Source organism: Hydractinia symbiolongicarpus, chromosome 13 (assembly GCF_029227915.1).
Source record: "Hydractinia symbiolongicarpus strain clone_291-10 chromosome 13, HSymV2.1, whole genome shotgun sequence".
Taxonomy (NCBI): domain Eukaryota; kingdom Metazoa; phylum Cnidaria; class Hydrozoa; order Anthoathecata; family Hydractiniidae; genus Hydractinia; species Hydractinia symbiolongicarpus.
In genome coordinates, this window is record NC_079887.1 from 13,326,324 (window position 1) to 13,341,928 (window position 15,605).

Sequence of the window (15,605 nt, forward strand, 5' to 3'; positions counted from 1 at the left end):
GTAGCATTATTGTCTTGCTCTATGATGTGTTGTTGTTGATGTTGTCATTAATACGCTCTAAGAGCTGATAGTGGTACGTAGCTACCTTGACTTGTTTCCTTCTTTTTTCTAGTTTATATGCCTGCATTCTTGTAAGAAGTCTGTGTTTTTAAGTGATTTGACAGGTTTGTGTTTTTGAGAGAAGAGACTTATCTCGAAAAAAGTGGAAAACAATTCAACTCTTTTTTTATTGCTCGGAAATTAAACAGAGAATGATGACGCGTTTTGGAATGACTTAGCGTTTCCTTTGTTATTTTTCAATTCCCCTGGAACTGAACTGAAAAGGATCTTGGGTAAAAATTAGTAATAATCACTGCACTACTAAAAATGCATGGAGCAAAACATAAGCAATGATGTCAGTCAATTAAGATTTTGCTCTATCTTGGATATTTCATCTCTTATTAATTTTTGAGCTCTTATTTCACATAAGATTTTTTCGAAAGACAAAAGTACTTTCGCACCGCAAAAATATTATTCTCCCACTCTCTTTGGTCCTCCTTTGTTTTTCTCTCATAGCATGTGTACTCCATACCGCCATAAAAATTTAAATTTTTCCAAGAACTGGATTTTAGATCTAACAAAGAATCATCAGTTTGCAAAACACAATTTTTATTCAAGAAGTAGCTAGCTACCCTGTTTTTAATTAATTACAAGTTTTTATTTATTACAATGTGTCCCTAAAGGCATAAATTTGCACACAGATTGCAAGAATTACTTTAAAAAGCATTACAACAAATAGTTTTTATAATTATTTTTTCTTTTACAATAACATCTTTTGGTTACTCCTTAAATAGATGCACATTTCGGTATGAAACATATTTTTTTATTCTTATCTTTTCACGACATCATACTGTGCTTCTGTTGTTGCGTATTCTGGCTCAGTTTCTACATAAATTGGTTGAGCTTCAAAACATACTGGATAAGTCGTTGCGTAATCTGGCTCGGTTTCCAAATATACCGGTTCATTTGCAGGGTCGCTTAAGCCTGTTACCGCAGTTTCCGGAAGTGATAATTGCGCATATTCTCCGCCTAGGTTTTTTTCTGACTCTAAGCACTTGTATGTATTTTCATTGTCCTAAACAAATGAAGCAACGTAAGTAAAGAAGAAAGGTAAAGTACTTATCGTACAACATCACGCATCCAGCAAAATTTTATCAAAATGAAAAAAGCTTAGCCAATATTATGCTTTGCATTAAAATTATTTTAACACCATATCATTTTTCTTCTTTCACTACCGAAAAAATCCAAATAGCTAACATAATTTCGAATTGTATAATCACAAAATTTAAATGGTAGCTAATTTCTTTCCTATTTCTTCTGAGGTTTTAAATTTTTCATAATTTGTCATTTGCAAAAATAATAAAGTTGCAAGAAACAAAGTTGCCGATTATTCTTTTTATGGAACTTCATTAAGTCCTTTCTACGGGCATGTCTCAAACCTTACTATGCACATCTTTAGTAGTCTTCCTAGCATATTCCTTGTGATATACTTGCCGATACAGTCGTAAATTACCTTTCTCATGAGAAAGTTCTTATATAGCTCGACATAAGGGAGATATTTACGTATACCTTAGCTGCATCAAGAACAGAAGCAAGATTGCGTATTGATACATCTATAAAAAAGGGAATTTTTCAACAAAATACATTCCAGTGTTTGCATATGGAACGATTTTCGCTGACATTCTGGGCTTTCAAAAAACTCCTTTTTGCCCGACTCCATGGTTATGATACGTCCTGAGTTATAATATATATACGGCAGCGTGCCAAATTTTTAGGGCTCATACCTATGTGAGGTGTGGATATTGGCCATTACTCGAAACTACCTCTAAACGTCTCTATGAAGTCTTTATAATCGGGAAACTATAGTAACCTTCGTAGAGAATAAACTTAAAGGATGAAACTGTAAATTGTGGACAGGTGATTAATCCGATTTCCCCATTCTTTTGGATTTACCCTCATATCGGGTGAAATCGAATTTTCGGGCTTTTTTGTAATTTTTTATACGAACTCTGTTTAAACTGGTAAATATGTTAACTATCTTTTATTTAACTATTAAGAATTAACTTTATGCAAGATGTGAAAATTCGCTAGAAAACTTAAGTAACTGAATTTTAAGCAGATAGAGGTATTTTGGAGAAATTTCAAGCTTTCGATACATAAGCAAAAATTTATTGCTGATTTTTTGTTTCTTTCATGCCGTACTGTAAGTGTACCGAGTTTGAGTCAATTTGGACAAGTCTATGATACGTTTTTTGGCGTTTTAGCAAAAATGTTCCTACTGATTGTAGATTGTGCTAATACTAATAGAAAAGAGAAAGTACCTTCACAATATGCGTATTCTGAGTCAGGATTTTCATATGCCGTGTTTACAGATGGATTCACATCCTCATAGGTTGCGTACATCGCAGCAGTCGGAGGCTATAAAGTAAAAAAAAGTAATATTACAATAGGAGAAAATATGAACTAAGGTGTGCATATGAATATTTAGAACATCTACGTATTAGATTCTTAAGGAGTGTCAAACTATTGTTTTATCATGGACAGGCCTCTTTATGGCTACCAAGAACGCACCAACGTATTTCTACTCTGTATGCCTTATCTGTTTTGTTTCTGTCGTTCCATATTATATATAAAGTTCTATAGAGTAAAACCCATCTCTTTTTTTCTTAACGATAAATTTCTTTCTACCAGTCTATGCATTACTGGTAAAAAAAAATTTTAATGAAAACTAACTGGCTTGTTTTTTATCATCTATGTTGAAAAAATTTCTTTTATAACGATAAGATATTATCTTAAAAAAAATCAGCGAATATTTTAGTCATGATAACATGAATGTATAAAATATGTCTTTTATACCTCCATAAAGATAATCATGCAAAACGGAAGTATAGCAATGTCACAAAAGCAATGCGAAAATGTAGACTTTGTTATTCTGCATATTATTACTTATCTCTTCTGATTAAAAAGCTTAACAAATTAAAGCTTCAGGTACTATGATTTATTGACGACTCATTGTATTCCATTCCAAATTAATTCTTCTATTCTTACACACTGTGAGTAAGATGACAGCATCAAGTTAGTTTATTCTTTAATGAAACAACTACAGTAATGCTCACAATAACTTGTACAATTGTTGTATATTTAGCAGAAAGGACTCACGTGATCTGCTCTATTCGTAAGATTAAACTTTCAGTTTTTGCATTGCATTATAGAAAAGAGCTGGTGCGGTTTTCCTAGTTCTTTGAACTGAGATCTCAGTTATGCAAATCAAGTGAAGAGATTTTTCTCCTCTATTTGATCTTTTGTATAATGGTAGAGGGTACCATCATTTTCTCATTATAATACTCCACCTTAAACGGTTAAACTCTTACCTTTTTTTCTCTTTGGTGCTTCAATCTAAAAAAAATACTCTTATAATGAGTTTTATTAAGTTTTATTCCCTTTTATTTAAAGCAATATCAGTTTTTGTTTTTAACAAAGTGCTCACCTAATAAAAATAAAAGTTATCATTAGTATCAGAAAAATGACTATGCTGCAAACAACACCAATGATTATATTTGTTTCTGTTTTTGAAGTCTCATTTGCTTCCAAGCTATTCGTAAATACTCCACGCGGTGTAGTTCTTTCCGACGTTGTATTTTCTGAGGTTGTTGTTTGTGACGGTGTTCTTTCCGACGTTGTTGTTTGTGACGATGTTCTTTCCGACGTTGTTGTTTCCGACGATGTTTTTTTCGACGTTGTTTCTTTCGACTTTGTTTTTGTTTGTGGTGGCATTGTCCTTCTTGGCAATGTTGATGTCTTTCGAGGAATGAGGTCTAATTAGGAATTCTTATAATTAAATGTTTAAAATTATTTTTCTTGTACTTATTTTTTTGTAATAATTAACCCTCTCTGGTACTATTCTACCACAGCATGTCCAGAAATAGCATTACAGATCATATGTGCGCAAAACGAGAGCTCTAAACAATTACTTAACAACAACAACTATTTAACCTTTTTTATATTTTTCCGCAAGTTGTTCAGATTACATGGTATAGTACAGGGCAACTAAACATTGCGAAAATCACTTTTCAGATGAGTATTATGTGAAAGTTGTTGTATTCTTGTTAATTATCTGTAATTAATCTTCTTTAATTCAATCTAGTAACGCATAAATTACCACCTTAAGGTCCAATTAACAATCATATTTCAACTCGTAAATCGTGGAGGTTGTAAATGTAAACATTTTTGCCTACCTTTCCATATTAAACTTCACAGGCTTTCTTAATCGGAGACTTTGTAAACATTATATGTAACCATGCAGCTATGGTTGTTATAAAAACAAATTTGACTTACATGTGTGTTGGCCTTTAGCTTTCAGAAGAACACAAATATCAACTCCATTACATAAGGAGACCAATTTTATAACTGATCCTTTGATGTCATTGAAACGAGACATATATTTTATGTCGTTGTATTTGAACTAAAAACATAAAGAAAAACTATAGTGTATTTAAAATCTTTAAAGATACATTATGTTGTTGAGAATATGTTAAATTAAATCTAACTGACCAATGAAGATAATGGCTGGCAATGTGGCACGAGTCTTTGAATATGCTATTTGGCCCGGGACAGACGCCCCCTGGCTTAATTTCTCTCCAAAGAATCAACGTTTTTTTATTTTACTAAACTATTCATGTTGAGAATACTGGCTATATTTTACAAACTGCATATTTTTATGTTAACTATATATTTTCTGATAACCAGTTACATTCTTTATCGAAAAATGTTATTTCTTTATAAAATAACAAACTGGAAAGACGAAAAAAATATAAAATGCATTGCTGACTCTCTAACCTAAAAGGTACAGGCCTTTAAAGCATATTGTATAAGAATGAATAAATAAAAGTTAACATATTTTCAGTTTTTACAAAATTTAAATGAAAAAATGCCCAAAAAGTTGCCCAACATCCGATTCTTCCCGATTTTCCAATTAAATCCGAAACACTTGGGAAATCGGATTAAGAACAAGTTCAACCTTTACAAGGTTTCCATTGATAAAATAAAGTTGTGTTGTAATTTCCAAGTTCTATTATCTAAGACTCTGAGATGTATGGGACGTAACAATTTGGCATATAGTTGATTAAAGGATAAATATAAAAAATCACTAACTATCATAACCATGAGCATAGCGTTATTTTGATAACGGTAATAATACCGTTATCAAAATAACCATACGGATGTGTAACAGGGATTACCTGTTCCGCAAAATAAAATAATATTTACCGACTATTTTTGCCATGATGAGGTAACAACGGGAAAACTGTGTTTTTATTTCAGCTTAAGTTGCGAGAAAGTTATTTTTTGACACTCGAAATAATGTAATTTTGTGTGCGCATTACTTGCATGTGTTGCATACTTTACGGCTCTTATTAAGCGCTCAACTAGACGTTCAACACCGAGTTACATAGTCGGGACTTTCGATTAGTTATTAATAATAGCTAAAAACCATTTATATTTTTACCGACCTTTTTTGATTGTCCTCTAGGACGGTCTAACGGAGGTTGTCATTTTGAAGGAGATCCTTTTTTGACCTTTTTATCTTCTAAAAGCTTTGTATTACCGTAATGCTTTGAATAAACGCCCGGGCGTTTATTATATTTTTTTTACATCTTTGTGGGGCGTCTATTCGAGGGGGCGTTTAAAAGAGGGGGGCGTTTATTACATTTTTTACACTTCGTCTCTTTTTCAGTTTTTAAGGATACCTATAATATATATCTTCGCAACAGAAAATAAAAGATATTCACATGTTTTAGAGAATAAACTTCAAAAGCGAAAAACTAAATTTCCAACCTTAAACCTACATATAGCTGACCTTCTTTATTGCTGTACTTTTAAGGTTTATATTCAGTTTTGTGTATATTTCACAAAATAAAATTGCTGAGTTATTATTTTAGTTGGACGGGGTAACCACGGGCTGTTTCCTGTGTTATTATTTAAACGGAAGTTGCAATAAAAAATATTTGGAAATTGTATTGCGTCTACATGTATGGGTGACGTAGTTAACCTGTATTAAGCGCTCGACTTAGGGTTAACGATGTGCTGTTTCCTGTGTCTTTATCTAAACCGAAGTTGAGGTTAAGGTTTTTATTCGATGTTACGGCTATACGGATGTGCGACACGATTTCCCTGTACTAAACGCTCATCCCGGTGTCACGATTAATTTTTGAACTTTCACCGCAACTTTTTCTGTAAAATAAAAAAATTGCTCGCCGACTGTTTTTGATATGGCGGGGTAACTTGTGGAATAACAAATATTGAGTGTCCAGTGGTGAATTTCTTTAATAATAGCCGTCGTCTGTCTGTTTGTCTGTCTGTTACGGAAACACGAAATGCAACATTTAAAGGACGGACAACCCGGTAGTTTTATTCACGGTTAGACGACTAGGGATAAAAATTGGATTAGGAACTCTTTAGCTGAGCTAAATTTATTTTTGATTCTAATGTCATTAGACAGGTCTAGATACACTCATCGGAATCATCAAGTCAATGTTCTTCTTTATGACAAAGGTATTGCCAAATATGGCTGCAACGACTAAGTTAACCGTTTTTTCTCTTTATTTAACCGTATTCGTGCTGGGGGGCTGAACTTTGTGACATAACTTTTTATGCGTTTATAGTTACACCTTCAAATTTTGTGACTTTCCTAACTTTTATTTAGATTTATTTTCAAAATTTTTTTTTTCGGAATTACACTTTTTTATGTTGAGTAAATTTCTAAAAAAAATTTTTTCTAAAAAATGTTTTTACATGTGTTTAAAAGCTTTATGTCACTTCTTAGTTTATATTGTTATATTATTTCGTGTTTCTAATATTGTCACTAACTTCAATACAATTATACAACAATTATTGATTTCTATGTTCTTATTGGCTCATTGTTCTTATTGCATGACGTCATCAAATTTTTTTCCACAAATTGTTTATTAATACCTGGACAACACTTGTGGTAAGTTTCAAGTCCAACGGACAATTATTGTAGAAATTACACAGGGGGTCGAATCAGCACTCCCCCAGCATTGAGGAGCCCCTAAAAGACCCAGCAGGAATAGGGTTAATATGTAGACGTTTGAGTAATTTTTAAAGTCGTGAAAATTAGGATAATATGCTCAATGTAGCAAATATAGCGATTTTCATAGTATTAAGTGCACTAAACAACACCCCAGTACAAAAAGAGGATTTTTTGCTTTGATCAAACAAGTAGAAGGAAATATGGATGTATGTGTGAGCTTTGAATTGCGAAAATATACTTTTAAACTTTAATACAGCTTTTAAATTAACTTGTAACTTTTTCAACGTCTAGATACTCACGTTACAAAATTCGCGTTAATTCTGTGCTGCGTTAAGTCCTTGAATAATGTGTACTGCTGTACCTTTTATTGTTCTAAACGTTTTGACAAATTATTTTCAGTTAGATTTAGGTCTATCAAAATATCTGGTGATGATGATGGGTTTATACATTAGTCGATAAAGTCACGTAGGCAGAGGAAATGACAAAGAACCGTCATATAAATTTTGATGACGTCAGCACTGTCAAGTTCATATATATATAAAAAAAATTATGTTAAAATTTTGTTGACCTGCGTAGCATCCATTGTGAAGAGCCTTAAAGTCTGAACAAAATGATATATATTTATTAAGGAAAAGTTAAGGAGATTTATACGTTTTTTTGCTGACATCAGCAAGGACCCGTCAATACATATTTTTTTTATTCGGTAATTTGTTTACATATTTCCTCTATTATGTACAGCTTGAAACGCTGATGAAAAAAATGTATAGGATCATGCAATTTTGATGAACGGTTAAGGAGATATAAGGACTAAAAAATTTTGAAACTACAAAAAAAATTTCAATCCGTCAAAAAATGTATATCCTATATATTTTTTGACGGATTGAAATTCATGTACTTTTCACAAACGGTTACGGAAATATTGTGGTTTAAATTTTTTTGATGACGTCATTAACCCGTTCGTTCCGAAACGGATTTGAGACCAAGGGTTTGGAAAATTTACCCAAATTGATACCAGGTGGTCACAGGTTACCCACGCAGTGAAAAATGACCGACGTCACCACCTCGTTTCCAAGTTATTAGGCCTCAAATATTTAAGTGCATTGTAATGGCTTCTTTAATTTCATATAAGACATTGACGTTAAATTAGTGTTATTGACGTCAGCGACATGAAAGGAAATGAAGACACCAACTATGCCTGTTACAGACACACAGAAACACACACAGACACACTCTTTGAACTATTATAAGAGACTAGTCAATAAAGCTCGAGGAAAAATCCACTTATGCAAAAGAACAATGAAAAAATAGGTTGTTTTAGATGTTTTGCTGACGTCAGCAGTTCATATAAAAAATGGCTAAAATTAGTTCATTCGTTGCCTGTATTAAGAAGACGTTGAGACGCTGATCAAAATAATGTTTTCGACAAACGCTTTAGGAGATTTAAGGGGTTAAAAAATTTGCTACCGTCCAGCAAAAACCCGCAAAAAGCACAAACATTTTTTTTAGAAATTTGTATACTCGTTGTCTCCATTTTGTAGAGATTGAAATACTGATTAAGAAAACGATAGGATAATGTGCTTTTGACAAACGGTTGAAGGGATATGGGATTTAAAAGTTTTTGATAACGTCATTAACCCGTCTGTTCCGTACCGGTTAGGTTGACCCAACTTTAGGAACTTGGTCCTAATTTAGTCCCAGGTAGTCCCTAGTTACCCATGCAGGTAAATACGTCAGGTATTTCCACCCGTTTCCAAGTTATTTAGCCTTAAGTTTAAAAGTTCAATGAAATGGCTGCACTAATCTTGATACAACCTCGTCCCCAGGGCATCTTGTAACTTTTCTGACCTCGGGACGGCGATACGAACATGGCCATGGAGGAGGCTGGTCCGATATGAAACCTGATTGGCGCGGATATGTCAAATAATTATTGCGTCATACAAAACATTTTAGCGAGGCGGCGAGTCTGTGACCAACAGGAGGAAGTTGTTCGTATTAAAATGGCGGAGGTGTATCAGCAGTGTCAAGTTTTTTTCAAACTGAAAAATTTAATAAAAAGCATTACTAAGCAATGAGAATATAAAATAAGACATCATAAAGTAATACTGCTTACAAGACAATATTTCAATAGCTGGGAATGTTTAATAAAGCTAGAAAAGTAGCTAGCTAGCACACTATACCTAGCAAACTATCAAGATAAGAACAAAAGAAAGAAACTCAACTTGTTTCCAAGTGGCCAGGTTTGATTTTCAGCTTTTTGCAAAGAATGACTTTGCATAAAATTGCCGCCCATGTCTTTTATAGACAAAATAATTTTGCACAAAATATCGAAATTTTTTTTTTACAAAATTTATATACATTACGTTTTAAATTATATCAGGTTGTTATTAGTGGGCATGTTTTATTACCTTATATGCTTTGGTTACTATAAAAGATATAAAAAGCCAGTAGGTTAACCGTCTGAGCCATTTTATCATTAAATGCACATTTATCCGGCCTAATTCAAGAAAATTCAAAGTGCAAAAGCTTCAGTAAAAAATAAAGTTATTGACTTGAAACTTGTTAAGGATGTACTGAAGATGGTGGTAGATATTTAACAGCTCACCACTGTGATATATTATCTCAAGAGTTTTAATACAAATTACAGAGCAGTGAACATAAAAAATAACAAAAAAAGTCTAAACCGAGTATATAGTTTATATAGCGTCCCATAACTTCAGTAAAAATTAAAATATTGACTTGAGATTTGGTATGATATGGTTTTAGATTGGTTTGATGAAATTGAGCCAAAAAATTGTTCTATTATTATCATACATTCTGAGTTTCAGAATTAAGCCCTTTTCAGAGACGCCGATAAGCCGATTTGACAGCATATCAGTTTTGACCAAGATACAGATTCAGAAAATTTTAAAAGCTATTCTAACCTCAGAAATAGGTCAGATAAGATTCAACCTAAAATTATGCCAGTAAACAAAAAATTTAGTTGCAAGGAATATCTCTTTGCTGATATCTTTTTGTGATAGGACCTCTTATGAGAATACTGAATTAATATCACGGTTAGCTAGTTTGGCATTTTAAATATTTTCCAAGCAGAATGATAACAATAAATAGATGTATATATCAATAAAAAATCGATTTTTGAACAGCAGCAGAATTTTGATGAGCTCTAAAAAGTGCGAATTTATGAAACTAATTTTGGTCCAAAATCCCCAAAATAATTTCCTCAAAAAATTATTCCCGAAACATTTTTTTCTCAAGGTAGCAATACTTTGCTGTTGGTAAAGTCGTATACCAATTCTTTCTAAACTATTAAGGCAGTGAATCGAGAAAACAGATCACACGTAGACTTGTCGTTTTCAATTTTCAAACCAGCATAATGCTTTTGATAAAATTTTTATATAATTTATGTTTTAAACACAAAAAAACCTTGTTTTTGTATAAATTAAATGCAAATTAAGTGTGCAAATTAAATGTGAGCTTGTTGAGTAAAAAATAAAAAAGCTGCAAGGCGTTTTAAAAACATGTCATCAAGAAAAGAAAAAGCAGAATTTATCAGTAATGGGTGGCTTTTTGGAAATGTTAAGGCCACAAATGTAAAAGAAAAAAATACTTCTGAAGTAAATACTCTTCTGAAGCCTTTTTCACCCAATATAACTGCAAGCAGTGAGTCCACAATATATGAATTCAGTTTCAGTTAAGTATTGTTTAAATACAGCAAAATCTTTGTCATCATATAAAAGCAGTAATGCAGACACAGATATTAACTCACGGTAAATGAGAATTCTAAAGTTCAGCCAAAATGAATAAAAAATGTAAATGTTAATATGAGGTTAAATTTCTGCCTAGCTACTTTCAGTCAGGCACCTAGAATGATACGAACATTTGAAAATTATGTAGCCATATTTGCACCTTAGAGAACCAACGAAGTGTTATGTTCAGATGGGCAAATCATTTACTAATTTCCAAGTTTCCCCTAGCTACAAGTTTTGCAACCCAGTGCTTGCTAGTCAACCAATTCAGTGAAATACACATAACTAAATTGCTTGAATTTCTTCAAGTAAACAGCAGCCTAAATAACATTATTGTATATTTATACATTTACACAAAACAATCAAGGGCAATATGCGAGAAGTTTGTGTGTTGTGATGAGAGGAATCAAAACAAACTCGCCGCACGTATCTGTGACGTAAAACGCCGATCTCGCTTAGCTCTGCAAGGTTATATATAAAACTGTGGTACATTGAGACAAATATCATTAAATATTGCACACAGAAATACTGTGTATTGGAGGGTCACGTGACGAGGCCTCCTCCAGGGCCATGTTCGTATCGCCGTCCCGGGGTCAGAAAAGATACAAGATGCCCTGGGGACGAGGTTGATCTTGATATACTTTTCTTTAAATATTGTTTTAACGTCAAACTTTTGTAAATTGCAGAACAATTTTATAAGCGATGTTTTATAGAATTTGTTAAAGAAAATTGTAAAAAATATATTCGACTTTGTAAAAGTGACATACAGACTGACAGACGGAAGCTCCGTATTATTATAGAGATAAATTTTCGCTTTATTTTCTTAAAAATGACATTTTTTAAAACAAAAATACTTTTTTAATGAATCGTAATTTTTCCGTACCAGCAATATAGTCTTAGCCCAAGATCACCTAATTAGAAAAAGACATTAGGCTGAAACAGTGTTAAACTATGAAGGTGATTTTAAAGAATTTATGGTTTGTATATGAGCACTGCCTTAAGTTTGTGCAAATGTAATTTTTCGAGAACAACTAATGAAAAAAGCATAACAGCAAACACTGATAACAAAAAAGTAACCTACCACGTAAATGTTGAATTTAATCTTTTCTTTGGGAGTAATCTCATATTCGATCCTAACTTGTAAACTGTTAGATTCCAAATTGTCTAACCATATAGCAGACCTGTTGCAAGGATAAGTCCCTTTTTTCCGTCCCAATAGATTTGGGGCATCTGTAGCAGCTGATTTCCAAGAAGTATCACTTTCGCTAATTTTGCTTAGGAACGTTATTTGACTGGTAGTGCTGCAGTCTAATGAAAAGACACTGTAGTTAAATATTATATAAATACTAAAAACTATAGTTGGTTTATTATACTTGGCTGAAAAGTGTTACAAAGTTCACTGGTAATATAAACAACAGATGAAAGAAAAATCACTTTGAAGTTAGCAGTTTCGTGATTACGACTACTTAGTAAACTCTACCTGTGACAATTTCGTCCTTTTTAAAACATCTGTAATTACCATCCACTAAGTGAAAAGTTGTCCTCTCTTTGGGACAAACACATTCATTCTTCCTCCATGAAGCGTTTAAAATTCCGCAGACGGTTTCGTTATTAACCTTAAGAATATCTGCGTTATTTTTTCTTTCTCTACTTCTTGTTACTGTTACATTAAAAGGGTCAGCAAAAAAAGCAGGCATAATAATAAAAAGCACACATATTTGCTTTACAATTTCCATAATTTTAAGTTCTGGCGTACAATCATGCTTATCATCTGCCAAACATTCTTTTTAAGAAAATTTTGTTGTCAGTAACTATTCATCTAAAAGCAATTTTCAGATTATATCCTATCTTTTTATAACAATAAAATATCATTTCTTATTAAATTAGTTTTATATAGTTTAAACTTCTAAGCAATGTGACTAACCAGAATTCATTCAAACCCCAAAACAATTTTATCTTACGAAGTCAGTAAAAGATCGTTTACTAAAATTACTTTCGTTCAAGATTGTGTTTTAATAGCGACGTATTTTTTATCGTACTCTTTTAGATCGTCAGATTCTGTCACCCAGTGCACCTTGTCTTTGTGTTTGTTCAACATTATTTTATTTTGAGATTATACTAATTGATTCCAATCCTCTCATTTCCAAGTACATGTGAGAAAAATAAACATCAAAGAATAATGAATATAAGAAAAAAGATATGCATGCCTGAATGCACAAATCTTGAATTAAACTTAGAAAGATGCAAGCAACATTTTCGTCTGGCATTTAGCTTAGTATTGATTCTTTGTAAAGGGTGTTCGGGATCCTGGCGTTAATTAACTCATAAGGCAGATCAAAAGTATACCTCGGAAAAATTTGTCCATTTTAAATTCAAGTTTGACATTGTTAGAAAAAAGGTATCGCAACATTGTAGCCCTACACGCAGGAATAATGGCTGCTTGTGATAAAAAGCAGTTATAGTCAGAGATTGTTAAGCATACATATATTTAAAAAACAGGCATGGAAAGAAAACAATCGTCTGAAGAAAAGTCTGATTCGAAAAACGTCACGTTGTCATGTATCGGCTGAAGACATTTGACCAAACGGCCGTTAGAATGGAAGAGATTTGTAGACACTTGAACATCTCTGCTGATATGAAAAAAAATTAAAGTTTAGAATGTGTGGGTGCTTTTGTTACAACGGTGCTGCGTAGGTTGTGTGCCAGAATGAAAGACCATGCTAAGTGTTTTGAAGCTTTTGAGATTAGGGCACAAAATTACGGGCTGTCGCGTATTCAGCTTAAAGATTTTGATATACCCTCTAATATTACAGCTTGTTAATTAGTCGCAAATTTGTGATGAAAATTTTTAAATAGTGAGTTTGAAACAAGAGAACAAATTAGTCACAATTCTAAGGGACGAATAAAAATTTTCGTTTGAGAAACAGTGTGTGATAAAGCGTATTATATAACAGAACATGAAGCGGGAATATATATCAAAACAAATGAACAAGACTGTTTACTACGTTTCAATAGAGGGTATCAAAACAAATTGCGAAAGTCTACCCATCAAATAGATGACTTGCCAATGTTTGCAAAACCTAAAAAGTTCGCGGGTTTTTTTCACATGCACAAGCATCTCTGTATGTAGAAAATATAAACAACAGACCACAAGTAATCAAAGAAATCCATCCAAGAAAAGAAATCTGCGCTTAAAATTGGTGAAATTTTTTAAGAAGAATGAAAAGAATATAGTTAAAATTCAATTCCAGTCCATCTTGGATCTTATGCTAACCAAAAATTTTATGACCCATGAGGATTAAAACAACATCCTAAATCATCTTTCATCTCATATTGACGCCTAAATGTAACTGAAAACTACAGAAAAATACCTTACAAATATTTAATATCCATAATTTACACTTATTTTGCTTTTAAATTTACTAGTAAAGGAAACTTTTTTTTGACCTACCTAGCTATTTTCTTTTGAATCTGGCACAGAATCACACAAAAGTATTCCATATAAAGCCATTTAAAACAATAACAATGACTTTGGAATCTTTTTTAAACTTTTTTAAACAAACTTTTGATTTTACTGTTATGTGGTATATTTTGCAGACTGTATCTTATTTTACCGCCATAAAAATGCTGAAAGATGATGTATTTATTTTTAGAAAAAACCATTAAAGAAGTAGAAAAATCATTGAAAAGTAACTAAATTATTCATTACCAGGTTGCGTATATTACTTGCAATAAAGTGGATATAATTTTTTCATACCTGGATTTCTGAGTGGCCTGGTTATTAAACAATGTTATTCTGAATGTTCGGGGATGGAGAGTATCATCAATGCCGGAGATCTTTCTTAAGCTGCTTAGTAACCTCTTCAACTGATAACAAATCATCAACTAAAGCATGGCACACAAAACTCAACATCTCCACCATATAGATCCTTTAGTAATCAAGGCTTGCTGAACCTGCTATAGCTCGCTTTAAAAATTTATTACAAGTTATTTGCGATTCCAGAACAACGGAAAGATTGTAATTAGGCAAAAGTATATTTATTACAAGGCCCCCAAAAAATCTCTTCCGTGTTTAAAAGCCATGCCCTTATGTACATATTCAATCCAAAAGAGCCCGCGACGGTATATTTAATTGGTTCCTCAGTTTGGATATGTCAACGTTGGCTTGGTCATTTCTTTATCTAAAAACGTTTACAAAATATTTAACATTACAAAATTGTGCTTTTGACATGTTTCTTTATTACGTATGCCAAAGAAGATTTAAAGGTATGCCTAAGTTAACAAAGCCGATCAAATGTATTTATCAATTACTCTTAACCGAGTTATCAACATTAGATGCTTCACTTGACTTATTTCATTAAAACGCCAGTTGATCTCCAAAATACAGGGTTGAGTAGTACTTTTAATAAAACTCCGTAGAAACTCTGAAATGTTGCGGCCAAACTCGAAAATAAGTGTATAGCGAAGCCCATAACAACGGGCTACGTCAGAAAACTTTCAGATTCTTGGACGAAGGTTGACGCATTGGGATCGCTTTTTGCTACCTTCGGTGCTCTGGAGATAATATTATAAAATTATGAAAATGGATTGTCAACAAGCATTGAGAAAGGTATTTTTTTGGTTTACTCTTGGAGTGATTTTAAGGTATTAGGTGCTTGGTAGGTCGGTAGAGCGCTGGTATACTCTATTAGGCGATCAATAAGACGTACAGGCCAAAAGAAAGACATGTTAACGTGTTTTTCTGTTGCAACCTTGCCGCATACAAATCCCAA

The 15,605-nt window shown here is 32.7% G+C and overlaps 1 protein-coding gene across 1 annotated transcript; it reads right to left on the reverse strand.

Moving 5' to 3' along the window:
* Positions 1–430: 430 nt before the first annotated feature.
* Positions 431–12,652, reverse strand: LOC130624001 (uncharacterized). Its single transcript, XM_057439559.1, has 8 exons — positions 12,314–12,652; positions 11,915–12,141; positions 4,375–4,501; positions 3,527–3,854; positions 3,411–3,435; positions 2,361–2,457; positions 1,609–1,652; positions 431–1,114 (listed from the first exon to the last, which is right to left on the reverse strand). Exons 1-8 carry the CDS (start codon positions 12,567–12,569, stop codon positions 869–871), a joined length of 1,350 nt encoding a protein of 449 aa, XP_057295542.1. The 5' UTR covers positions 12,570–12,652; the 3' UTR covers positions 431–868.
* Between the last annotated feature and the right edge of the window lie 2,953 nt (positions 12,653–15,605).